At 50.0% G+C, this 27,500-nt stretch overlaps 1 protein-coding gene across 1 annotated transcript in view; it reads left to right on the top strand.

Annotated features, from left to right (window-relative positions):
- Positions 1-27,500, top strand: part of robo1 (roundabout, axon guidance receptor, homolog 1 (Drosophila)) — a 232,843-nt gene that overhangs the window by 119,662 nt on the left and 85,681 nt on the right. Inside the window, 1 exon segment of the mRNA XM_084674770.1 lies at positions 10,495-10,821. Within this exon segment, the coding sequence (XP_084530896.1) occupies positions 10,495-10,821 (327 nt within the window).

Genomic DNA, 27,500 nt, shown 5'->3' with positions numbered 1-27,500 from the left:
TATCTCCGTGTTTATTCCAACAAGCAGTCTTACTGCCAGCAGACGACTAGCTGTATGATGTACCATTTGTATGAATAAATATCATATTTTTGAACTGAAAATTGAACTGTTTATGTCATTCAGAGTTTCTTTCATGCTCTCCTCCCATTCAAGTAGAGTGGCTTGGGTGGAAAAAAAAGTAAGAGAAAGGGAGAGAATGCAGTCATCCCCATTCCTCCTTCACCCCTCCCCCCTTTTTGTTTTGGCCCAGTTTTTAAGACTTGCCTTTTTTTGTGGCTGGTCAGCACAGAGCCTATGGGAGATAAAGCTGGCCGACATGCAGAAAGAGCCTGTGGGGACAGGACGGGGGAGCAGCATTGTGTCGTCTATACAGAGCGATTGTGAGGCGTGGAGAAGGGGAGGGGGAGAGAGAGAGAGAGAGACAGAGAGAGAGAGAGAGAGAGAGAGAGAGAGAGAGAGAGAGAGAGAGAGAGAGAGAGAGAGAGAGAGAGAGAGAGAGAGAGAGAGAGAGAGAGACAGAGACAGAGACAGAGACAGAGACAGAGAGAGAGAGAGAGAGGTGGAAAGGGGGTGATGGGGGGGGGACGACAGAGAAGTCACACATGTGTGAGACACCAGCTCAGGGACTGGCTCCTGATCTGGCTCGCTGCTCACGCTGCATATTCCTCTCTGTCCCCATGGGCTCTGAATGTGCTGATTGGGTAGATAGAACGGTGAACTGGGAAGCAAGGGCACCCTCTGTGTTTTAGGGTGGACATATGGGAGCCAGAGAGCTTGCTGGTCATACTGCAGAGCACACGGGAGAGTAGAGAGCTATGCGGTTCTGCTGGTTTGGCCGGGCCGGTGGATTGAAATAGTGTCAGGATATCCCAGAGGTCAGCCCTGGGCCCAGGCTTTGCAGTGGTGGTGAAGCCATCTTCCACCAGGTGTTCTGATTCCTAAGAAGACCGAGACGTTTGGATGGAATTAAGGACGGCCTTTTTCTGTTCCTCCCCAGTTCTCTCCCTTCCCCCCCTCTTCTGGTCAATAATTCCATCGGAGGGCCTGGATAGCTTCTCTACCTGCTCAGTGTAATTGAGGCAACCGTGGCCACACCTTCTGTGTCAGGAGGTTATTGCACTGTACTATGTTTCCAAGGCAATCTCAAAGCTTAATCAGCAACTATTTCTTCTTTGTCACACTAAGAGACGCAGAATAAACAGAAAGCAGGTCTGGAGATGTGAGGGAGGAGCATGCTTTTTTAGGAGGAGCCGGGCAGCATAATTAACCAGAAGGTGACTTTGAATTTCACCACCCCCCAGTCTAGCCGAGAAGAACCTGCCATAAACCAGTAACCATGGTGAGGAGACTTCAAACAACTGGGTGTAAAGCAGAAACAGCCTATATCCATTTTAAATAGGTGCATGTCTAACTTAGTTTTTCATTTCCCTGCATTCTTCTGTGCAGTAACTCTTAAGTGACATTTGAACACAATGGCATACAAGGACATGAATGGGACTAGGGAAGGTTGTTTGAATGCCTTTCATGGCCCAGATAAGACACCATTGCCACAGTGTATCATGCCGCTTACTCGGTATAGAATAACATACAATAACCCTTCCTGTCTGCCTGCAGTCTGATATATTTATATCATTATTGTAGCTGGATATCCAGCCTGTCAAAGAGCTTTTTAACAGCAAATGTCGCTACTTCCCTGCCGAAAGGCTTGTGATGCTATTTATCACTCATCACTGTCAGACTCTACTCTCTAATTTTTCTCTCTCTCTCTCTCTCTCTCTCTCTCTCTCTCTCTCTCTCTCTCTCTCTCTCTCTCTCTCTCTCTCTCTGTCTCTCTCTGTCTCTCTCTCTCTCTCTCTCTCTCTCTCTCTCTCTCTCTCTCTCTCTCTCGCTCGCTCTTTTTCTCTCTCTCTCTCTCTCTCTCTCTCTCTCTCAGCTATGTGGCTATGAAAGCCCTAATTGAATAATGATCGCAGTTTGTGGCTTGAAGCCAGTTTCTTCGTGCGTTTAGCACTAACTAGCTTTATGTTCGGTTCCACTGTCGGTAGATCTGAAATATGGTCTAAGCAGTAGCTCAGTGAGGAGAAGGTGTATAAGTGAACCGAAGTGACCCCCTGTAGTAGAGGCACAAGAAGTGTGATGCAATTGGACCCTACTGAGCATTAGTCAGTGCACTACATACTGCAACCACACTGTGATGGTTCTGAATGATGCTATACCTCTCACATGGTGGTTATCTCAGGTCACAAGAACCCATCTTGTATCTTTCAGCACCCACGCTATCGGCAACCATGACGATCCCTCTCTCCCTGTAGTCCTCTCCCTCTCAGTGGCAGAGAAAGACCTTCTGTGGGTTTTCAGGCAGATGTCTTGAGTCTTCTCGAGCTGTCGTCACATAGAACACTGACAGATGGGACGCAGGACAGGGCGCACTGAATGTACATGACTGGCCGTTCTCGTCCTACAGCCTGGTGAGGAGCAGTGAGTTGGCTGCCAGTCAGGATGATCTGGACAGTTGCTGTGTTTGGTGGAGGGATGTAGGTGGTGAGTAGGTGCTAGGGGAGCAGAACGACTGGCCAGACCTCGTCTGGAGCAGGAAATGTCTTTTTAATGCCAGACTGGGCACACTCTCTCTGCTGTGGATGTCTAGAAAAGGCCTCTTGGCAGAATGTGCCCCTTCATTAATTTTGACCAAATATTGACTCACAAGGCATGCGTTTTCCGTTTTTTTGTTTTTCTTCTTTTCTTCTCCGCACTGGGATTTGTGTAGGTCGGGCCAGTTTTTTTTTTTCTTTTTTCAGAAACTGTACTGAGCCCATACCCTGCTCAGCAGTACCAAACTGGTGTCTTTGACACTGCGCCACAGAAGCAACTGGCTCCTCTAAGTCTCAACCTAGCAGGCCCACCAGAGCCCAGACTACCACCACAAGGGACGTCCCCACGTCGACGAGCCCTCCACACACGCATTCACACACGTCTGCCCCACATGCATGCATAAACACATTGACACTTTGATGCCATTGTGCCAAGCTTGTACCCCCCTTAACCTCTTGGCACCAAAGGAGATGTGTTGAGATTCTTCCCTCCGACATTACCGCTCTAACCTTGACCGAACACTGGAGCTGAAATTCCTCTTCAACACCCAGCTGTCTGAGATTTGTTTCAGAATGTGTTTGCTAGACATTTAGAATAACCCATAAGCTGTTAAGGTCACCAGCCTAGCAGACACATATACTGTGATGTAACCCGGCACCCATGCTGTAGCAGAGCCTATCTGCTCCAGCCATCTCCTAAATAGCATTTAAAAAGCATTAGGTGTTTTTCGGCCCATGTCCATTCCCTCTGGCAGCCCTTCAGAGTGTTCTCTGTTGCTGGCACGTGGCCCAAGTGCCGTACTCTGCGTGGCGAGCCGGTGCCAGCTGAGCATGCTGGTCATTCTGACCCCATCCCCTCCTCCCTCCTCCTCCCTCCTCCACCCCCCTCTGCCCTCCTCCACCCCCTTCCACTGTGTCAAAAGCACAGAAATACTGGAGTAAGGAGTGGACCACCAGAGCCCTGCACTGTTGACAGGAACCTGTGGACACTTTGACCGGTCAGTCACAATACTATGTACTACAACTGATCGTGTCTAATAACCGTGAGCACAGTACAGGAGTGCCTTGGTACTGGAAAACTACACACATTACTATGAGTCCCCAGATGCTGGTCAGAGTCATTAACTAATCCTTGAAAGAGCTGTTTGTTTGTCTGAGTGGTTAATAGTTTGCCTTGCTGAGGCGGTCCTTCAGTACTCCCTGTTGAGATTCCTGGTCCCCTCTTACATTAAGCAGGTTTTTAGCTGAGGGACTCTATATATACTGTGTATCCCCTGTTGGGAAATAAATGCTCCAGCATATTCAATTACACAGCTCCCCTCCCCTGTTCCTCCTCTGCTTTGATGTACCATTGGGAGCCCACTGGTCAAACCTTGTTAAAGCTTGGCAGTGCTGGGAAACAAGGCGTAATTTCTCCTCTGGTTCTGCTTCTCATCCTCCGTCCCTCTTGTGTCTCCAGACCTTCCCTCTGCTGCATGTCTCCCTCGCGGAGCAGAGAGGTCTGCCGTCTGGATCACGTTTTAATTACAGCTCCGCTGCTCTGCTGTGGTGCATGTTGAGTGAAGGACATGCGTGGCGCCTGCATCCCTGCTCTCCCCTGAGAGCCGGTTAGGCTCCTCCAGCCTCTGCCGTTGGGCTCGGTGTATTAATATACAGAGCCAACAGATGTCAAGGTGGAGTTGTGGAGCTTGGTGTGGAGAGAGAGATGTACAGACACAGAGAAAGACAGGGAGAGTGTGACAGGCAGGCAGGCAGGCAAACAGGCAGACAGGCAAACAGGCAGACAGGCAAACAGGCAGACAGGCAAACAGGCAGACAGGCAGACAGGCACACAGGCAAACAGGCAGACAGGCAGACAGGCAAACAGGCAGACAGGCAAACAGGCAGACAGGCAAACAGGCAGACAGGCAGACAGGCACACAGGCAGGCAGGCAGGCAGACAGACAGACAGACAGACAGACAGGCAGGCGGGCGGGCAGGCTGACAGAAAGCTCCCTATTTCTCTCTGATCAATCAGAGTCCATCTGCCTGTACTCCACAGCCATCTTGACAGTCTGCTTCCTCTAACAAGCCTCTCGTCTGCTACACATTCCACTCTTTTTTTCCAGAGCGTGGATGTAATAAAAAATAATACAAAAAACGGAACTGTATTATCCTTCAGGAATCCAGCCTGCCCTTCTGGCCCTGTGCAGAGTCGGGCAGGGTTTTATGTGTGTGTAATGACATTCGGTGGAGCAGCTTGGCATTAAAAACAGCTACAACTCTTCCTGAATTGAGTCCCTCGGGCCTCCGCTGAAAATCCATTGTTTTCCTGACTCTTTTCTCCGCCAGCATCCTTGTATTTTAGCCTCCGTCCTTCAATGTTGCAGTTGCCTCCTTTGTTACACTTTTGGAAATTTTTAAGCTCTATTTAATTGATTATTCTTCCAATAATATTGAAATACTCATGAAAATTGGCACCAATTGAAATTCATTTAATTGAATGGCTGCAGAAAGAGTGAGGTGACCCTGGCTGACAGATGAACCCAACAGTATCACGTTGTCCGCTCTATGAGTTACGATGTGCTTTCTGAACATCGCCACGCCCCTCCCCTCCCCAGCACATTGTCAAGCCCACTATCCTCCATCTGGATCAGCCTGGGGGAAGCCTGCAGCCGGAGGGAGACATACTACCGCCATTGTTTTAGCTCCAGAGGGGGGGGGGGGGCTCGGGCAGGATGGGCCCCAGCCCCCCAGAAGAGCACTCTCCTAGGTTCCCTCACTACCAACTTGGTCTCCATCCCCAGGGGGGCTCCAGAGATAGCTTACCCAGCTGACGGAGTGAGGGGTAGGGGCTGCTGGTGCTGGCCTGGGGGGGGGGGGGGGTAAGAGGTCCTCATGGTCCTCGACTGATGAGTGATGGTGATTGTGCTCGTGCCATTGAACTGACGTTGGACCCCTTCGTCTGCCCCATGCTGGCCAGAGAGCAGCCTGGGTACAGCATTAGCTAGTCTGCACCCTCACTGTTCCTCATAAACAACAGCAACAGACCGCTAAAGTGATCACTATGGAGAAATGAAATCATCGTGATAACAAATAGGGTCATTTTTTGTAAGTTTTGGCAGTTTTAGTAAACTCTGACAGGAATGGTGCTGTATTCCTCTCCTTGTGAGCCACTGCAGATGTAACATCTCTCTGTAGAAGCAAGACTGGACAGATGGAACCGTATTATTTGTGGTGTGTGTACACTCTTAGATAAGAGATGGCATGGTAGCAACTATAAGCTGTTGTAACTTGAAGAGCAACAGCGATATTTTGATTGTATATGATATCAGTTCGGGAGAACAGCGCCTGTGTCGGCTCAGTAAATGGATCTCTCTGTGTTTGGTAAGAGGAGACAAAGAAATAGGGATAAAAAAGGCCATAAAGATATCAGTCAGTCCCCCCACCTTCCCCCCGGCCCCATACACTCTTACACTCTGCTCTCTAATCCTAGCTTTCAGGAGTGTAAGGGATAGCCTTGTGTAACGTTAAAAACAGGATGATCTGCTGCAAATGGCTGAGGCATTCATGCTGATCATTCCAGACTGGGAGACTGATCTTCACGGTGAGACGCCGGGAGATACAGTTTCACTCCTCTCACTAATGTCTTCAGATCAGAGGACTCCCTCCCTCCCTCCCTCCCTCCCTCCCTCCCTCCCTCCCTCCCTCCCTCCCTCCCTCCCTCCCTCCCTCCCTCCCTCCCTCCCTCCCTCCCTCCCTCCCTCCCTCCCTCCCTCCCTCCCTCCCTCCCTCCCTCCCTCCCTCCCTCCCTCCCTCCCTCCCTCCCTCCCTCCCTCCCTCCCTCCCTCCCTCCCTCCCTCCCTCCCTCCCTCCCTCCCTCCCTCCCTCCCTCCCTCCCTCCCTCCCTCCCTCCCTCTCCTCCTCCTCTCCCTCGGCAGGGCCTGTTGTAGGTCTTGTTTCGGGGGTTAGATTGCAGACCTATCTCTGTCCTCCCTTTATCGCTCCTCAGACCTAAGGTCTCTCCGTAACACCTGCTTATTTCCCCAGTCTTCTCCAAGGCTGTTCTCTCTGTGTGGGAACAGCATGCTCTTTCATCTGTGTCCCCTCATTGGTTGGCGTGGTCCAAGTAGGCGTGTCTCCAGCCTGCCCTAGGCTCTTATCTGGGTCATAAATCCCTCTGAAGCCTCCTAATCACAGATTAATGGGCAGGCAGATAGGGAGCGTCCTGCCACGCACTGCCTTCCTTATCGCTCACCCAGAGACCCCATCATGGCCATGGAACAACCTGCCTCCAGGTCTTCTATAACACTTTGCAAAAGTTCAACTTTAGCATGTTTGTTTATGATATGATAGAGATGACTTTATGGCGGACACTACATGGGTGTAGGCTGTGGTTTATCATACTCACATCGTTAAGTGATTTGGTGAGATTAGTTTTGCTGAGTGTCCTGGGAGCGGGGAAGCCTTATCTATAGAGGAAACAGTGTAGTGGTTGTCCTGGTTTGGCACAGCACAGGTGAGAGCAGTAACAACAGGCCTGAAGTGCTCCTCTGTCCTCTCTCATGTGTGGTCTCTGGGGCGGAGGACGGGCGGCTGGCTGGCTCTCCTCCTCTCCCCTCAGCTGCTGCCAAGACGTCCCTGTGACAAGGACAGGGAGAGCGGGGAGAGAGGCTCATTTCCATTTGAAGTGAGGGAGCTGAAAATCTTATCTTCCTCCAAGCTCTCTATCTCTCTCTCTCTCTTTCTCTTTCTCTCTCTTTCTCTCTCTCTCTCTCTCTTTCAATCTCTCTTTCTCTCTCTCCCAATGCTAGTTGCAGATTAATTTGAGAGTGTGAATTGTAATAAAAATGTAATATGTATGATTTTGCCTTGCGGGTACATTGGTTTTTAATGCTGGAACGCCCGTTAGATGAGGGTTTGAGTACACCCTGCTGTTTCTGACAGTAGCGGCCTTGTTTGCCTCTCTTTTTGGTACAGGGCTGTTTTGAGCCTCGGTATCTAGACAGTTCTCTGGGTCTCTCGTCTATTCGTTAAATTGTCAACATATGTCCCCCTCCCTCTCCCAGTTATATTGATCTTTGATAAAATGACCGTTATCAATTTAATAGCAGCCTATCATAGTAATAACTGTCATGGTGGCCCCAGGGATCAGCCTACTTATTATGATCCACTCAATGTCTTTCCTCTATGGAAATGAAGTGGTTTGCATCCCATGAACCCCCAGGGTAGGACAGTTAGCAGGACCATCCTGTGATAAGGTAGTATCAGTGCATCCCTTGATGCCCTTGTCCTAAACCTTTTCTTCTGGTTTGCCTGGGAGGGAATCCAAGGAGCTCTCCATCAGGCCAGTGTGAACAGTAACAGTACTGACCGAGGACCCATGGTGCTTTGCTCTCTGGCTGCTGGAGAAGAGGTTCCTAGCCGACCATCCATCCATCCCACAGGAGAGCCTGAGACACTGTCAAAGTTCTACAGTTCCAAAGAGAGGTGTGTGAGGAGGTGTGTGTCCCCCAGGTGATAGCCAGTACAACACTCCTCCTTGTGGATCGTGGTGTTGTTTAGAGGTCGGTGCGTAGAGGATGAAGGATAGATGATGGGAGGGTTTTTAATTACCTCTGTAGTGAGTACTGCCTCCCTCAAGCTCATCTCTACTGCATGGACGTGCGTGCGTGCGTGCGTGCGTGTGTGTGTGTGTGTGTGTGTGTGCGTGTGTGTGTGTGTGTGTGCGTGCGTGTGTGTGTGTGTCTGTAAATGAGATAAAAGAGTGTACAGAGAAGGAGAGGGTTGAGGAGAAAAAGAATCAGGCCTCAGGCACCGATCGATCAGATCTGTGCTGTAGAACTCCCAGCATCCCTCTGGTGAGGCTGTGCATCTCACATTCTCTGTCGGGAGAGAGAGAAGGGGGGGGGGGGGAGAGGGAGGGGTGTGGTGGAATGGAGGAAAGTGGTAGTGAGAGAGGAGTTGAGAGATAGGGGTGGTGTAGAGAGAGTGTACAGTGTACAAACCAGCTCACACATACACAAACTAGTGTGTCTAAGTGTTTTGCGTCACTTATAGAACTCATCAAGATTCGTTTTGGGACTGGTTAATGTGAGGTCTCAGTTGCAACCTTGCCCAGCCAGTGGGAGGACTGGGAGAGAGTCGACTGTACACTGCATGCTGCTCAGCTTCCTCCCAGATTTCCACATCTAAATAGTTAACGGTGCACCCTTAGAACCTAGCGGTTCCAGACTCATCTAAATTAAAAAGGAACCGGATCAGTTGGAGTGGGAGATTGAGGATCGCAGCTGCGGGGAACTTCAAAGTTCCTCTTTAATAAAACATACTCATCTGTGTTCTCTGGTGAAGGACGGGCGAGCTAGCCGGGCGGTGGAGAGGCCCTGGATGAGCTAGTGCTGTGTAGCGTGGGGTGTTTGCCCACCTCTCAGCCCTGATATGCTGTCAGACCAGAGGAGTGGGCCTCGTTAGCCAGTAGCCTGCAGGATCAAAGTCTGCCACTGCACAGCTTACAAATGGGGGTTAATTAGTGGCGCCTCTCCCAACTCCTACAGATGGAACCCTCGAAGGAGGTCGGCCATTTTTATGAGGTTGATTCTGTTTTTAGTCGGGGGAAGATATTACTCTGTCTGTACCACTCTGGGCTTGTTATTTCACCCTGTCTTGGTTGTAAGTTTACCCATGCACATCGGTTACGTTCCTGCACATAACTGCAGTTAAGACTGGGGTGGAGACGGCCACATAAGCAGCACCGAGCTGCCATTGAGCCCACAGTAAAAGGTGAACAAAGGACTGAACGGAAGTGAATAAGGTATTCAGTATTGTGTCTTGTATTTGAGGATTGGGTTGATTATCTCCCCGTTGGCTCTGCTGCCTGGTGGGGTCGGAGTGATTCATCTTGTCTCTTAGCTGGCTCTAATTCTGCTGACTTTCCTTCTAATCAGTGGTGACCACAGAAACATGCTGTCTCAGCATCAGATTTTTTTTCGGAGGGGTTCAAGGAAGGGGGGAAGGGCTTGGGGGAGGGGCTTGGAGGAAGGGGGGCATTGAAATGAGGCAGTGTGGTGAGTCCACGGGATGCTGGGTAAATTAATTGTTGGCCTGTGCCTCCAATTAGTCCCAGATCCCTATAATTGGGGCAGAATGGGCTTCAACAGCCATGTAGGGAGATATGACACACACACACATTGTCTATGCCTGGGGCTGAATGCCAGTGAGCTCGTTTGCATATAAAGCAGGTTTGATAGCCATAGCTCGTTGCTCCCAGAGCAGCAGTAATGACCAGAGATAACATTAGGGTGTGACACTGACCCCCCGTCCCGTCCCCCGTCCCCCCCCTGTCCGCCCCCCGTCCTCCCCCCGTCCGCCCCACCACTGCACTGTCTATTCCCTGTTCCCCTCAAAGTAGAGGGAGTGCTGCTCAGGACACAGCAACAAATATTTTCCAAACAGGTCTATCTCTGCACTTCCAAGTCTCTCGTTATCGTCCTCCGACTCTCGTCCCCCCGCCCCCCGCCCCCCGCCCCCCCCCTTCTGCCCCTCTGTTCATCTGCTCTGTGCTTTGATCTATAAAATGACAGAGTCACATAGCTGGGACGTTGCTCAGCTGAACTAAAGAACACGTTGCTGTAATGAAAGGGTGACTGCAGCCTCAGCCCGCTCGTTTGGAACTGCTGTTGCAGCTGGGCTGATCTGCACCTGCTAGGCTGTCCCACAGTACTGGAGCACCGTGCCACGATCCCCCTCTCTCCTCCTCTCCCGCAGCCTCGGTCGTCCCTCGGTTCACCTCTATCATCCTTTCCTGTAGGTCCGAAATGAGGGGTTATCCACTGATGATGTTGCAGAGTTAGGAATCCACAAGACACGGTGAACCCTTTGAGGAAGCTAAGCGTGTCCCTTCCCCTCCCTCTCTCTCTCTCCCCAGGATCCCGTCTGCGCCAGGAGGACTCCCCGCCCCGCATCGTGGAGCATCCCTCCGACCTGATCGTGTCCAAGGGGGAGCCGGCCACCCTCAACTGCAAGGCGGAGGGGCGGCCCACCCCCACGGTGGAGTGGTACAAGGACGGGGAGCGGGTGGAGACGGACCGGGACAATCCCCGCTCCCAGCGCATGCTGCTGCCCAGCGGCTCCCTCTTCTTCCTGCGCATCGTCCACGGGCGACGCAGCAAACCGGACGAGGGCTCCTACGTGTGTGTCGCCCGCAACTACCTGGGGGAGGCCGTCAGCCACAACGCATCGCTGGAAGTAGCCAGTAAGTGCAGCTTGGGCTTTTCTTATATCCTGTTGGTTTGGTCTGGATGAAGGGGCAGGGTGGTACCGGAGCTGAATGGCAAGCTTCAGTTTCCTTCTCTGTTCCTGTTCCTCAATGTGCTCATTGGGTTGGATAATCTCCCAGGAGATGGCCAGGATGTGTTTGGCCCTGCGGTCTCGGAGGGCCAGGGGCCTGGGGAGCCTGGGGGGGGAGAGATGCCCTGATCATCCCAGGGTGAGCGCTCCTCTATAGGGCCCAGGGTAGGAGGCCGGGTGGGACACACAATGGTAACAAAGCTCTCTCTGTTGTCTGCTGTTTGTTAGGGAGATGGCTAAGAGCTCCTATACACAAACCAGGCTACTCATTGTAAGTCTGCATTCGGTCATTTTTTTTATGGAGAGTGCTAGCTAGGTATATCAGTCATTTAGCTGGAAGACCGGCGGTGTCATGGAAATGTGGACCTCTTTATTGTCTGCCATAGCTCCTTAATGACAGCCCAGCTTTGATGTGGAGTGCACAGATAGCATCATGCTGAGGGCCAGGGAGCGTGTAAATGGTTTAGGAGTCAAATCTTTCAAACCAACTCAGTCAGTATCGTAAATAAAGAAGGCATAAGAGACCTTCATTCGTTAAGTATTTAACTTCCATGCCTTTTCTCTTGGCACGTTTGTTCTCCGATGTATTTGAAGGCTGGTTCTAGTGAGTGAGGTCAGCTCTTCCACCATTATCAGTTAGCCGTCCTGAGATCTGCAGAGTGAACGTCGAGGAGGGGGGTCTCAGATATCAGCTTCTTTTCAAGCATGCACAGGAGCTGTCACCAAGCCTCTCATTGTAATCTAATCAAGACAGAGGGAGAGAGCCTGAGAGAGAGCTGAAGATAGAGAGGGCTGAGGGGGGATGTGGGGGGGGAGGCCAGAAGTCTTTTTTAGGATGCTGGTAAAGGGGGGAGGAGTGGTGGATCGTATGGAGGCGAGGGGTGCATGCTAAAAGCCTCTCCCATAGGCTGGAGCACAGACACACGGTGGAGGTTTTGAGAGGTGTGCACTTTAGGCCTGGATTGCTAGATTCAGTGGTGAAGGAATTCTGCTTCTGAAAAGAGATATCTAGAGATGAGAGCATAGCTGAGTATGACAGCTGTGTGGTGTGCTGTCCACAGATGAGTTGCTCTTGGACAGTGGGTGATGGGCACGGTGCCCATAGATACCTACTGAAATATAACACTGTCATTTGCACTATACCTCTGCTATTCAATCGGTTTTATGGCCTTCCTTCTCTGATGAAATTCATACTCTAGACCCGTATATGATCCATGTGTTTGGCACATGACTCAAGTTTCCATAAGCAAGGATGCTAAAAATATTTGCCCAATAGTAGTTGATATAGGGTGTTTATTTCAGAGGTGGGTTTTTCTGGTCTCGAAACAAGAAGCTTGGAGCAGTGGTGGAGGACAGAGTAGAGATCTGCCAGCCGACCACGACTCTGGGGCGGCTTATTCTGTACAAGGTTCAAACAGAACCATAATGATATAGTTCTGAACCCCAGAACTGGTCACGCCTCTCTCTCTCTTTTCCTCGTTTTCTGTCCTCCTCACGCTCTCCTAAATATAATTATGTTGTCGGAGCAACCGAGATAGAACCTTGCAAGAAGGAACGGGAGGGAGAAGAGAGAGAGAGAGAGCCTATGAGTTGTTTTACAAGACCCTTCATGAAATTGCAGAGCAAGGACTCGGCATGGTATCAACTAAATATGCACTGTGTTAAACAACAGCTTACACTGTGTGCTTGTATTTGGTGAAAATGTCAGCCAAAAACCCTGTTCTGGTTTAGGCGAAGGGCCTGAAACATTTTAAACATGGCGTTTTAGGGGGAAAACTTGGCCTGACCCCACTGTGAGTTGAAACTGCAGTATTCCGTATCCGACCCAATCTGTTTCCAGGGAAACCCTAGAGAAGGAAGTGTAGGCTTTTACAGTGTTTACATTGCAGAGCTCGTTCAGTCCTGTGAGATTTCACTTTAAAAGCTAAGAACACATCTTATAGAGCTGTTATTCTAAGAGACTGCTTTTTACTGTTCCTCTACGCTCTACAGAGTGTAAACATAATCCATGTTTCAACAGGTTGTGTTTTGCCAGGCTATGAGCCTAACCGAGTGTGTTTGGTTTATCATTAACCACATGTACAGTGCATCCCGCAATCTCTCCATCTGACCCTCTTACCCAAGTATGAGCTCATGCATACACTAGGCATACCCCTTGTGTGTACCTAAACAAGCCTAAGATAGGATTCTTCCTTTGCCTTTTGTTATTATTTGTCTTCGAATTTGAACCCACCATCTAATGAGGCTTCTTTGTTCCCAAAGGATGGCATGAAACAAAGGTTTAGACAATGGTTGTGGATTTAGTCATCTTGAGTGACAGACAAAGTAGCTTGTTAACCGAGTATAGTCTATATGTGGTTTAGGCTGGCTTCAGTATTGCCTCCTGGCTTGACTTCAGGCCCTGTTATGTAATGTACAGTTTTAATCTACATTATCAAGCTGTCTTCTGAATGGGTGAGAGAAATCCACCACTGGGAAGGTTTTTTTCCCCCTCTGCACTTTTCTCCTAAAAACCTTAAACTTTTAGCTGCAGCTGTGAAAACAAGGATCAAAGCCAGGGACTGTTTTAGACATGAAAAAAATGAAAACAAAAGAATTTTGTGGAAAGTCTTCCAGAGACAGACCATAATTCTCATCTCTTACTTTATGTGTGTTAATGTGTCAACACTGTGTGGGTGCCCCTGAAAAGAAGATCTTTCTTACTCGCCCTCCCGCCCCGCCCCTCTTCTCTCTCCTTCCATCCTTCTCCAATTGCAGCCTAGCATCCACACATGTGGAATACTCTCTGCACTAGCATCGACCCGGGCTGTATCAAAGCAGCTTCTGTCATCCTCTGTGCTGTATGAGGCTCCAAGAATAGCTTGTTTCCCCTTCCCCGTGTGGAGAGATAATGAAGTGAGTTCATGGATGGTACACTGCTCCACTTGTGGAGGAGATAACCGCCTGGCCAGAGGTTTGCATGGGGCCGCATTGAGGGCTGTACAACTCCCGGATGGTTGTCTAATGTCTACTGGTCTGGCTGACTGGTTGTCCCCTGGTATGACTTAGAGGTTGTCTACTGGTCTGGCTAGTTAGCCTGCTGGTGTGGCTGTTTCTGGTCCAAGATCACAAGGAGGGCCAAGGTCTCAAGTTACCCTACTTCCACCCCCCCCCCCCCCCCCATGCCAGCATGGACTTTATGGATACGTAGATTGTATTTCACACCTCTTTCATCCGAGATCCTTTTCATATATGTCCTGATTCACCAGCCTGAAGACTAATTGTGTAGTTGCCACAGTGTTAAGCTTTCCTCAACATGTTGCGAGATGAGATGCCTACCCGATAGGCAGGCATTTCTTGTAGTCTTCCAGGAAAGAGAAATAAAAAAATGTGTTCCATTGAGAACCTTCTTCTTTTTTCCAGCACTATCTTGTTCTGAAGTTAAACAGTTTCATATATTTACAGTGTCTGTGCTGTTATGTTTTTGCTTTGCTGTAAGCTGTAAGTGGCTGATTGGGGGATGGAAGGGAGTAAAGGAATATTTATCTCAAATACACTTAATCCTGAAATTACACGGTAAACTACAGGCTAACATCTCATTACACTCCCTTAGGACACAACTGTCAGCTCCATCACTTCTTAATCTCTCCTAGAGTAGCTCACACAACACACGAATAACAATTAGATTGCTATTAATCCATATGCATGGAGAAGGAGAGAGGGAGAGAGGAAGGGAGGGAGAAAAGAGACAGAGACACAGAGAGATGTATTAGTATGCATGCCACATATGGTCTGCTGAGCATAGCATGTTCTGCACTTTAGGCTTTTTGCATTTAATCAGAGCAGCCCATGTAATTAAAGCGGTCTCATTTATTTGTCGCCTGTGGTCGATACATATATGCCACTATGTGTGAGGACTAAACATCTTGCTAAAGTTAGCGTGTTAACTAGATGGCCATATCTGTCTCCTCTGACCTAGGTCTCATTAGCATACAGATCAGGTGAGAAGGATATAGGCCCATCTAATTGACCCAGAATGCATCTCTTTCTGGACTCACAACAGCTCATGGTGCAAGGGGCTGCTGTGTTTTTTCAGTCATGTCCCTGTGTGTCAAACATCACGCTGATGTTGGGCTTTTTAGAGCGTGGAGATCCTCCCCTCCCCAGCTCCCCCCCCCCCCCCCCCACCCCCCCCCCCCCTCCCCCCTGACCTCCCCCTCAGGGATGATGCTGCTGGACCCAGGGCCCAGGCCAAGCGTGAAAGCTGTACACTCTGGGATACAGGGGGTTGGGGAACATGAACAGGGGCCGGGAGAAAGCGGCAGCCCCTCCCCAGCTCCTGGCAGCCCCTCCCCAGGTCCTGGCAGCCCCTCCTGGGGCTTTGTCCTCCCCAGCAGGATGTGAGGAGGGGGCCAACACTGGGCCAGAGATCACAGTGCAGGGGAAGAGGAGCGGACACACTCCAGCTGTGCGGCCAGGGAAAGGGAGAGTGGTATGGATGGATGGATGGTAAATGAATGGATGGATAGATCTCTGTTAGGGTAACACGATTGGACAGAATGGTGACGGAATACAGTGTGTGTGTGTGCGTGTGTCACTGTGTGTCTTCATTAATCCATCACCGTGCGTGTGTAAAATGCCCCCTCCATGCCACTCGTGTGAACAATGCCCGGTGAATGGGGGTGTGAAGGGTCTCTCCCCCCGGGAGAGTGGGCAGAGGGACAGGTCCACAGAGATCCATCACCCCTGGCTCCACCCTGCTCTGACAGCCTGCTGGGCCAGGGAAGTGTTCCCCCACTTGGAAGAATACACTCCCGGTTAGGGTTGCCGCTCGTCCCGGTTTTCCCGGGATTGTTCTCTTTTTTTGAATGACTAAAACATTTTTTTTTTTTTTTTTGAAAACGTATTTCTCAATTTGAATTTCATAGTTTTAAATAAAACATAATTAATAATTTCCTTCTACTGCTATTCTATTTTCTTCTTGTTGAAACATCCAATTTTGTGTCCGTAATTGTCTAACACAGCGAAGATTGGACACGTGTACTTATATTTGATTGGTAGAAAAAACACGGAAGCTTACTCCCCCCGTTGTCGTCTCCGAGTGTTCACAACACTTCCTGTTGTGAACCAGCATTCTAAACTCTGGAATGAGTTTGTCGTAAGGGTAAAGATGATGGGAGGAGTCAGAGTCGGCTGCGTGACTTGTGTTTCCTAAATAAAATGAGTGATCCATAGTAGAGTTATCTCTTAGACTGGTCTTCACAGTTATAGTTTGATCAGACACTTGTGCATGCAGTGGTTTTCTGGTTAGAGGGATAATTTAATTTGTACTGGACACATTTGTTTTAGTGGTGCTGTACGTTTTATTCGCCAGGACAAACATACACACAGTAAACCAATGATCTAATCTGAGAAACAACCTTGCTTTTTCACGCTCACACACACACGCTCCTCTCCAGCTGGTTGTTCACCTCCCTTAGCCCCTCTGCGTCATACCCGGGTCTCTTGTCGCCGTGGTGACCGCTGATTCATCACAGTGTAATCCTTGCCGCTGGCACTGCAGCAGGGCATGCTGGGTAGTCCCATGTAGTGTAATGTACTATTAGCATCACCAAGCACCCTTGGCTCTGGCTGGATAAGATGCAGTATGCACGAACTTGAGTCATATGACCCTGCGGTTCCACTCAGAATGAGTCCTGATAGCAGAGAACTTCATAATCCTCCACTTGACTAGGGGGCCGAGAAGTGACTGGAACCTGCTTGTGTCTGCATGATATGTGGATGCACACAATCCTATTTGTACACTTTGTGTGTGTTTCTGGCTTAGTGTGATCAATGTTGGTGATTGTAAGATCATGTCTCTCCCCCTTTCTCTCTCTCTCTCTCTCTCTCTCTCTCTCTCTCTCTCTCTCTCTCTCTCTCTCTCTCTCTCTCGCTGTCTCTTTCACTCCACTGGTCTTATCTACTCTGACATGTACTCTGTTGAAGTGTGCACCGTTTATTTGGATTGGGTTGAGCCCTCACGGGCAACCTTCGATCACATTTCTCGATCCGAGACAAAAAGGGGCTGCAATGGATTATGGGGTTTAGAGGATTTTAACGTAACATGTGCAAAGTAAGAAAGATGCACAGCGGAAGGTGAACTCTTATTGAACTGCCTCTGCCTTCTGTTTCTTTCACTACGGTTGGTCCCAAGAGTAGCAGATCCAAACAGCAGTCCCTTGATTCATTCTAACCCACCTCTGTTAGTGAAGAATCTCTGATTATCGCTCTCTTCCTTTCCCTACCTCTGTCTCTGTCTCTCTCTCTTTCTCATCTGATGGGGTGATGTATGCAGATGGGGGAAAGAAACAGTGCAGCAGTAAGGAAAAGGTAGTAGCAATAGAGGAGAGGAATAAGAAAGAGATTGTATTTGACACAGAGCCTTTGAATCTGGGCCAAGTTATCTTTCAGGGGAGATAGTCCAGGATTGGGCTAAGGGATGGAGGGGAGAGGGGGATGGGGGGATGGGGGGGATGGAAGGGAGAGGAAAAGAAAAACAGCGGCAACTTTATCCCAGATGTAGCATGTTGCAGGGCCTGGAGCGTGACAGAGGAAGAGCTGGTGAGGTAAGCAGGAGACACAGATAAAGATCAGCTGCTTGCAAGCGAGATGCTGCTCTGTGCTGGAGGACAGAGGGGAGCGCAGCTCGTCTTCTCTGTGCTCCTGGACAGGACTGCTCGGTGGGGGCTGGTGATGTCGTCATGCATCATGGCCTCAACTGCCATCTAATTGTCCTTGGTTGCAGCAGGAGCTAATCTGATCACAATGGTGATAACCTCCTTGTCAGGAGGTTGACAGGAGTTCGACAGAGGGGCCTGTCCTAGAATTGGTCTGGTGGGAGTGACAGAGATGCTCATTATCGCTATGTATCCCAGAAGCCCCTGTTATCCTGACCTCTCTGTCAGAGCCCAGGCCACTCTTCAGAGTCCCCCAAACACTCCACATACTGGGGTTGGGTTACCAGCCAGCACATGCTTCCAGCCATTAGTGCTAATGATATACAGGTCTACAAAGTGTCATGTGGAAAAAAAACAATACATTAGGAGGTAATAAATACATTGCGAGGCTGTGAATAGCTGTTTGCGTTGTTGTAGAGCAGTCTAATTTAGGCTATTATGACAACCAGTGTTGTTGACTCATCGCAGGATACAGACTTCCCTATGGAGTAGCTAAATATAGCCAGTCTCAGTAGAGATATCTAATGCTGGGGACACACTATACAATTTTTTTCAATCTTATAAGATTTTCAAACTGTGAGAGACCACAAACATGAGGACAAAAAATCCTAGATTTAGCCGTTTTGCTCCTACAGTGTGTGGTCACTCTTAACACACCTCACACCAAGGGAACATTTGATAAAATCTGCGGAACCATCAAGAAAATCGGGACTAATGTTACCTAGGATTGTCGGAAGGGCCGAAATCGGCCCGATTATCCTGTGGTGTGTTCCCAGCATAAGCTAGGCTAACGGGTGTAAACTAAATATAGCCAGTCTCAGTAGAGATAGCTAAGCTAGGCTAACGGGGGCCTAATTAGTCCAACACTGAGAGCAGCCGCCATGTTGAACCTCCGTTATGGATACACCTCAGATCGCTCTTTGTGTCCCCATGCCCCTGAGCTGGGCGTGGCTCTGACACAAAGAAGCCCCCCATGTAACCACATCCAGCGTGACAGAGATGTGGAGTATAAAGATGAGGGTCTGTCCATTGAGCGGAGAGTGTATGTGTGTGTGTGTGTGTGTGTGTGTGTGTGTGCATGTGTGCGCGCCTGTTTGTGTAGATGGGAGACAATAGTCGCAGCCTAACTTCCTAGACTGGGGGCTGACCTTCCTCACTCCCCTGTCTCTCTCCGTTCAACCCCCCCCCCTCTCCCTCTCCCCCCCCCCCCCCCCCCTCCCCCCCGACGCTCAGATCACATTCTACTCTGTCTCCAGTGCCATGACTCCATTAAACAGATTGGCTCACCTATGATGGATAGAGTTCTGAGCCTTCAGATAGGACGGCCTGCCACGTCCACCCCCCCCCCCCCCCCTCCCAACAGCTGTGACTGGAGGTCTCAGTCAAGCGTAACCCAGTTACCAGACTTACAACTGGCCCAGCAGGAACATCCAACAGTTCCATGGTACACTTCTACCCAGCCCGGGTCCTGCCCAGCCCTGCTCTGGGAACCCTGCAGGGTGTGGATCACAATGGGGCGGGGTCTCAAATTGGTCCCCTGGCCTTCACTGGACTCCCAGGCTCATTTTACCCTGCCAATGGGATTAGCACAGAGTGCCGACTCTGCAGGTGAGGCTATAAGTTAATTTGGCCTGCTGTTTGGAGCCATAATAGCTTATTGATTGGCTGACAGAGATGTGAGGAGGTGCATGGAACGCCATTGAGAGAGGAGAGAATAAGTTAATCATCGCTTACTGTGCTGGCAGGGTTTAATCTCATTACCCTGGGTTCAGTGCTGACATGTAGATGTCGTGTCAGCCGTCTAGAAGTTCTGAGTCCCCAGGCCTGGAAGCTCTGCTCAGCTGCTGCCCGGTTCTCAAGGGGTCCCGGGGGGACACGGACCTCCAGTCCACACCAGCCCAGCCCAGATCAGACCTAAAGGCAGTGGTTAATTCATGCTAAGCTCTGGAGTTAATGCTAGTCCTATTGAACAGCGGTGACCTCCATCTGTTAGTACTGCTCAGGCTGTCTCAGCATAGCCCTCCTCCTTACTGATCCCAGCCCCAGCCCCAGCCTCCACCCCAGCCTCAACCCCAACCTCCACCCCAACCTCCAGCCCACACATGTTCCACTGTGTTGCCTCAGTGTTTGTCTGAATGTTTTCTCCCAAAAAAACCATGGTCCATTAGCACTGCCATCACACACGCACACACACACACAGGCAGACACGCTACGGCCTGGTTACCTGGAAACGGCATGAGCTGCTTTTACTTGACTCGTGGCTCTTTGGATTTGCATGGTGCATTTAGCCTGGCTGTCAGCCTGGCTGTCAGCCTGCTTCCAGAGGGATCACCTCTTCATCCTCCCTTCTCAAGCAGCCAAGAACCCTCCAACACCTCCAGGTGTAAACACCTCCTCCACCCCCATGTCCTCCATGTCCCCCATGTCCTCCATGCGTGTGTTTGGAGGGTTATGTGTTTAGACATCCACCTCATCTCAGGGGCTGTAGGATATACAGTGTGTCCTGACCCGGCGCATCCAGTGAGCACTCTATAGGGTCTGGTCTGGCCTCCATCACTCTGTCAGCTTTCAAACCACATTCAAACTAGCAGTGAGGCAAGAGAGAGAGAGGGGGGTTGGGGTGACGAGCAACGTACACACACACACAGAGAGAGAGAGAGAGAGAGAGAGAGAGAGAGAGAGAGAGAGAGAGAGAGAGAGAGAGAGAGAGAGAGAGAGAGAGAGATAAACACACATAGCCATGACAGTGACACTGACCTTATGGTCGAAATCCGTATCTGGAATTAGGCAGACAAGACAACAAGGCCAGCACGTGTCATGACCTTTTGCTGACCCTGGTCTTCAAACAGGCCTGTCTGGGACGGGGTTCAGGGTTCTCTTCCTCTGCACCAGCCTGTTGTCAGTATTGGCTCTGCTGCCGTTTTTAAATAGCTGCATGGAATCTGTGGCACTGGGATCAGAGGAGAGGAGTGCAGGACAAATAGAACAACAAAGGAAGAGATAAGCTGAAGAGGAGGGACAAGTTACTGCTAGAGCAGGACAGGAGAGGAGCAAGGAGAAAAGAGGAGCTACACCAGTTGAAGAAACAGATAGACAAGGGCACAGGTGGTTTTCTGTTTTCAAAAAAAGCTGCCGACAGCTGGCATATCTCTCGCTATAGAGTATGAACTTTGTGTGTGTGTGTGTGTATGCGCCCTATCAATGTGTCTGTATCTGGTGCTTCTCTGAGTCTCTGCCAGCTGAGACATCTCCCCAAAGTCTGGCTCAACTTCTTCTTCTTCTTTACCCCCCCCCCCCACTCTCTTTTTTCCGGGCAGGGCTTGGCTCCAGGCCAGTGTATGCCAGCACAGTCCTCCTGAGTGTTATTCTTAAGTCACAGGCCTCTAGTGTAGAACAGTAATGTTTTAAAGCCTGCCAGTCTAGTTATTCTGACCCACTCAGCACGATGAGGAGTGGTTGAGCTCATGTTCATGACATACTGATGTTTGTGTTTCCATGGAGTTTACCTACCTCTCATGCTTCTCTGTGACTTTGGACTCCCCCCCCCCCCCCCCCCCCCCCCCCCCGTGCTACCACTGTGTGTTAATATTTGTGTCATGACTTTAGTCCTGATGAGTCATAAATCTCATTTACTCTGACATGTAGAATACACAAACACACTCAGCCTGGGTTGTCCACTAAACCTTGACTAACACAGACTAAACAACGCAAAATATGGATTTCTATAAGATTTGTTTGTGTTGTGAATGTCTTTAATTTTTTAAATGTCTTTCTATGCCTTCTTTTTTTCCCTCCCTTCATTTTTGAATGCATTTCCATTGGATCTGACAGTGTGGACTGAGAGGTGGAGCTACCCACAGGGGGCTCATCAAATGCCCCCGGACCGGCTTGGCAGACAGCAGTATTCATGCACTCTGGTTTTTCTCTCTGCTGGCTGTGGGCATGTTCCACACAGAGAGCACTGTTAGCCGGCCCTCTGTGGTACTGCGCGAGGAGGGACCGTGTCATTCTCGTGGCAGAGTGCTCTGTTTGCAGAAAGAGAGATGGTACTAAATGGACCAGAGGTGCTTATTTGCTGTTGGCAAACAGACCCTCTCCACACTGGTGAGGCTCTGAGTGCTGTCACCATGTCCAGGCAGACCGGCTGGAGCGCCTGTACTGCTGAGTGGTGAGGCGTCGCTGGCCAGACGCTGGGGCCGGCGTCATTAACCCTTGATGTCCCTTTATGACAGAGAATAAAGGTAGAGTGACTCACTTGGTCCTTCTCTGGAATTGACACGCCCAAGTTTGACTGCACTCTGAATAGTAATACTTTCTTCTTTCTCTTTCCTTTCTCTCGCTCTGTCTCTCTCTGTCTCTCTCTTTCTCTCTCTCTCTCTCTCTCTCTCTCTCTCTCTCTCTCTCTCTCTCTCTCTCTCTCTCTCTCTCTCTCTCTCTCTCTCTCTCTCTCTCTCTCTCTCTCTCTCTCTCTCTCTCTCTCTCTCTCTCTCTCTCTCTCTCTCTCTCTCTCTCTCTCTCTCTCTCTCTCTCTCTCTCTCTCTCTCTCTCTCTCTCTCTGTGTGTGTGTGTATGGGTGATCAATGTATTCTTTGAACTGGGACCAGCCTTTTCTCAGTCAGATTTAGCGTCGGTAGGACAGGAGCCCTGGTTGGTGCACCTGATCCATTGATGTTTCTGCCCTCGGGGGGTCAACTTCTATCATGGATCCACTTTGTGTGTGTGTGTGTGTGTGCGTGGCAGGAGGGGCGGATGTATCATATGCAAAGTTTCATTGTTTTAGATGAAAGAGCTCTTTTATGTCCTTCTAAAACCGCAGCACCTGTCGTTAAGCTCCTCCCCCCTCTTTCCTGAGCGCCCATGCCTGTTCGTCTCAGCTCATCTGATCTGATGAAGGCCGTCCTGGCGCTCATATGGGGCCAGAGGGTTCGGAGGGAGGTTCTGATCACTCCTCTGCTGTAACGACACAGAAACGGCTTTCAAGGCCACCTTTATGCTTAGCTTCTACCCACTGGGCGCAGCCGTTCTCTCATCCGTTTGCACAATCTCTGTCAGTTACAGTGCCTTCTCCTCAGGCATTCAGTCAGACCAAAGCCCCTCTTAATTAAGGAACGCCGGGCTCGCTCTGCAGATCAATAATTCCTGATTGCTCAAGATATTTTCCCTGCTTGCCAATGCTAATTAGGTTTTGGTGCTCGAAGAAATTGTCATTTCAACTCATTGCAAGATTAAACAGGGACTTTCTTTTCAGCTCCGTTATATTGTGGATCGGAGCCCCTGCCTTTAATTCCAACTCAGATTCCAACCAGATACTCTCTACTGCTCCCTGTTAAGCCGGAGCGCAGGGACCTAGGGCTTGACTTGGGTAGCAGACACTGGCAAAGCGAAGCTACATGAATAGGATGCAGCATACAAAGGCTCTTTGTTATGGATACAAATCCAGTCGTTTCTCGGACTGTTTGTCCATAACAGGGACGACACCAGAACTTTCCCCCCCACAGCTTAGATGTTCTCAGGCTCCCTCGGGACCAAGGCTCTCCAAGCCATTTGTTCATCCCCAAGATTTTTTTTCTTCCCTGAGAAAAGTTATTACAGCTGTCCTCGTGTTTCAGAAAGGCATAGGCCAGCACTGTTTGACCACACTGGCCATGGCGTCATAAGCAGTCCATATAATATTGACTTTGTCATTTAAGGACAGCAAAAAGGAGCCTCTGTTCCAGTGTGTGTGGTGGGGTTCTTCTGAGAGGAGTGATAAAGCTGTGTGTTTGATGCAGAGATTGCGGAGCAGCATGTCCTGTCTTTGCTCACCTGCTCCAGATTAGCGCTCCCCGGCTGGAGCCCCTGGCTGGCTTATCCTGGTCCCGCTGGATCTCTGCTCGGTTTATTTGTGCATCTGGTAGAGTTTGATGTTGTTGTGCTCTCATCCTGCCTGGCACACACAGCCGCTCCGCTGATTGTGTTTAGACCAGAGAGCTGGCACATGTGGTCCAGTCAGGGGGCTTGGACATGCGGTCCAGTCGGGGGGGGGGGTTGAGGGAACCAGGCCAGGTTCACTGGCAACAGACACATTGTCTCCGGGTGTCTGGGAATCGTCATGGGAGAAGGGATCAAGGTGACCATCCCTCACAGACCATCCCCTCCCCAGGGAAGTGGGGCTGAGGGAGTGGGGGGCTCATGCCTGGAGCTAAATGAAGCAGAGAGAAGTGGGGTGGGGGGGGTGCCATAAACAAAGACAGGACCAAACAGCAGTCTGGTTTCTGTCTGGAGTTTATTTCTCCCAGAGTATGTGTGTGTGTATGTGTGTGTGTGTGTGTGTGTGTGTGTATGTGTGTGTGTGTGTGTATGTGTGTGTGTGTGTGTATGTGTGTGTGTATGTGTGTGTGTGTGTGTATGTGTGTGTGTGTGTGTGTATGTGTGTGTGTGTGTGTATGTGTGTGTGTGTGTGTGTGTATGTGTGTGTGTGCTCGTGCTCCAGCAGGTCTGTCCTACTATCTGGGCCTCTCCCTGACAGCTAGCGGTGTTTGAGCAGAGCTGGATGTCCTGTGTGATGTATCCACTGCCAGGCGAGATAAGGCTTTGTTTAGTCACCCACTCTGCTAATCCCCTCAGCCGCTGTGGAAGTATGAGCCATTGCCCGGCCCACAGCCTCACTGTGTGGCCCGGGCCCCCAGCCTGGCTGGGGCAGGACGGGGGTGGACCTCCACCTCCGCCTGGACATCGACGTACTCATCCTTGATAAAGTGTGCTGTCTCTAGACCCGAAACCATGGTCACCAAGACTTGGCTCTTAAGACACTTTGCTATTTGAGGAATGCAGCTGTGTGCAACATCTATAAGGTGACTGTCAGGCAAGGGGAGGTAGGAGGAAAGAGTGTGCGATGTTGGCCGATGTCGTCCGTTTAGACTCAGTCTGTGCATATGGTTAGTGTCAGGCTGCAGGACCAAGTTCCATGGACTGGAGGTGCTTAAAGTGGTGGAAACAGGAGCACTTAGGATCCATCTCTTTGATGTAGTAGACAAAAAACTGGAATATTATCCCAGAGGAGCACTTATGTTCCAGCCTCTCTCTTTCTCTCTCTCTCTCTGTCTCTCTCTCTTACTCTCTCTCTCTCTCTCTCTGTCTCTCTCTTTCTGTCTCTGTTTTTCTGTCTATTAGTCTTGGCAGGTCTCATTTATAAAACCTGTATTTTACCACAATAGAATCATCATTTACATGATAATACACTTGAGAACATGTGCATGAGCACTTCACATACCCCACTAGGGCCTAGTGCTTATTATTGTCTCTACAAAGGGACTCATTCTAAAAGAGAAGGAGACATGGAATATACTATGTCTGTTTGTATGAAAGCATATTCAATCTCCATAGTATATTTCAGTACATCAGTATATTCCTCTTAAGTGTGTTCTTTGTGAACGCCCCAGCTGTCAGCAGACAACGCTGCATAGCAAAGACTATCTGTCATCATGGGAGTTAGGACTCCCCCGTCCACTGGCCCCTCCCCTGTGACCTCTCTCCTCGCACCTTTTAACCCCGTCAGTCGCTGTTTATAAACTTTATACATTCTGACAACCGGCGCTGGGAAAGGGGGGCGAAATCGACCTTTTATACTGACCCCCCTCCCCACTTCTCTGTCAGTGAGAAGAGATACGTTAAGGACTTTAAAATAATCACTGGCTGTTTCACGGGAGGGTTCTCTAATTGAGCCTAGGATGACCCATGACCCTGCCAGCCAGGCTGGTTTCCATCCCAGCACTTGATTGAAATGGGAAAAAGAATTTCTTGGAGACTAGCCTCATTCTTATTTATTTATGTTGTGCTGGCGTCCGTTTTCCATGGCTAGCGAGTGGATTAGCTGTCTAATGTTGGGTGCTCTGAGGAGGGGCCCCTCTGCCTTTGACAGAGAGAGAGAGAGATAGAGAGAGAGAGATAGAGAGAGAGAGGGGGCCGGGACAAGCAGGCAGTCCCCTGATGGTGTAGGAGAATTGGGGGTGGCCGACCTGTCTCCTCCAATACTGCTCTGCAGACTGTAGGGGGGCTGTGCAAAATATGAGCCAAATACACACCATATGGGGTCTGTTGTTCAATAGCAGCAGAAGAGCAGCAGCAGAATGGCACCAGTGACTACTGAAATACGTTTTTCCATTCTAATCTCTAGATAGGATCTGGAGGGAAACATGGGTTTGACATTACCCAGTGTGGGAGTGGAAGGGCTTGACGAGGGAATTAGCCTTCCCGTCAGAAAGCTTGACAACCTGCTTGTGTACGAGGAAATGCAGACAGGGAACATGATCTGTGTCGGTCAAACTGAACTCGGCTGACACAACCACTGGAAACCTTTATTCACCTTTAACAGAATTCATGTCAAGCCTTGACTTGTGCAACTGTCAAAACTAAGGAAGAACATGCAAATGCAGAACTGTACCTAAAGCAGGAGTGAACAAAGGAAATCCTCTCATCAAGCCAGTATTACCCTTTTAATAAAGAAGGGGTGCCTTGGAGTATTGATAGATCCAGACACATAGTGTCTCAACCCCTCAGGAGGGAGAAGCTCTCCTAACGGGGACAAAGGAAGAAGAACTGTCATAGCTGCCAAAGTTAAGAGCAGAAAATGAAGCAAGTGTCAGGGTCTCTAGAACGCCGCGGAGAGGTCTTCTGCGACGTGTCTCTACCCCAAGCTACATGATTAATGTAGCAGGCTGTTTAAGAGAGGGCACGCCATCTAGAACCCGGGAGTTGTTTGCTGAAAAATCTCTCATTTGAATCGGTGTGTTCCTCTCTTTTGTACTTTGTGTTTATTCCTTCGCCCTCTCTCTTTCTCCCTCTGTCTCCATCCCTTTTCTCTCTCTCGTCCACTCTCTCTGTCTCTCTGTGGAGGAAGTTTAATTGCATTAAGTTCACCTCAACTGAAACTGAAAAAAAAAAATATATATGGCAAGGCGTTGTTTTTCTTGTTCTCTGTCAGCTTCCTAAGGATTATTTGGACGCATTTAAGGATGTTTGTTGCTGTTGATAGCCAAAGACTTGGCAGCCAGGTAACATCTAAACACTCACTTAAAAAGACAATGATCTTCTTGATCTCCCCTCTCTCCTCTCCCTGCTGCTGGCTGGCTCTGTAGTGTTCATGCCCTGTCCTCTACCCGTCTCCTGTGGTCCAGTGTGTGATGTTGTCCTTCAGGTCGGCCCAGCCCACCAGAGGCCCTGCACCCCCCCCCCCCCCTCCCCGGGTTCATGGGTCACCGGTCTGCCTTTACTGAACCTACTGTAGTGTACCACCACCGCCCCAGGCCTACTCCCATGAGTCTCCTGGTAGATGTTACAGAGAGCGGATAGAGAAGGAAGAGAAAGGGGAGATGGAGAAAGGGCGTCGGGTGTGTGGAGCAGAGGGTCCACACCAGTGAGTTTTTAATCACTGTCTTTAATACCCCGGAGTTCCCTGACGATCTCTGCAAAATATCCGTGGCCTCCTCTTCCTCCGCCTCCTCGACTTCCCCTGAAGCCATTCCCCCTTTCATCCCTCTCCCAGCCACGCTCTTCTGTCTCCAGCTCGTCTGTAGTTCCCATGTCCCTCAGCGCTGAGCAGGGTTTGTGTCCCTCAGCGCTGAGCAGGGTTTGTGTCCCTCAGCGCTGAGCAGGGTTCGTGTCCCTCAGCGCTGAGCAAGGTTCGTGTCCCTCAGCTCTGAGCAGGGTTTGTGTCGCTCAGCGCTGAGCAGGGTTCGTGTCCCTCAGCTCTGAGCAGGGTTCGTGTCCCTCAGCTCTGAGCAGGGTTCGTGTCCCTCAGCGCCGAGTAAGGTTCGTGTCCCTCAGCTCTGAGCAGGGTTCGTGTCCCCCAGCTCTGAGCAGGGTTCGTGTCCCTCCCAGACTGCGCTTCTCCGGGTTGTCAGTGCAG

The sequence above is a fragment of the Hypomesus nipponensis genome, chromosome 15, assembly GCF_054491055.1.
Source record: "Hypomesus nipponensis isolate SF chromosome 15, ASM5449105v1, whole genome shotgun sequence".
Classification (NCBI taxonomy): domain Eukaryota; kingdom Metazoa; phylum Chordata; class Actinopteri; order Osmeriformes; family Osmeridae; genus Hypomesus; species Hypomesus nipponensis.
This window is presented reverse-complemented; position numbering and strand designations above follow the sequence as displayed.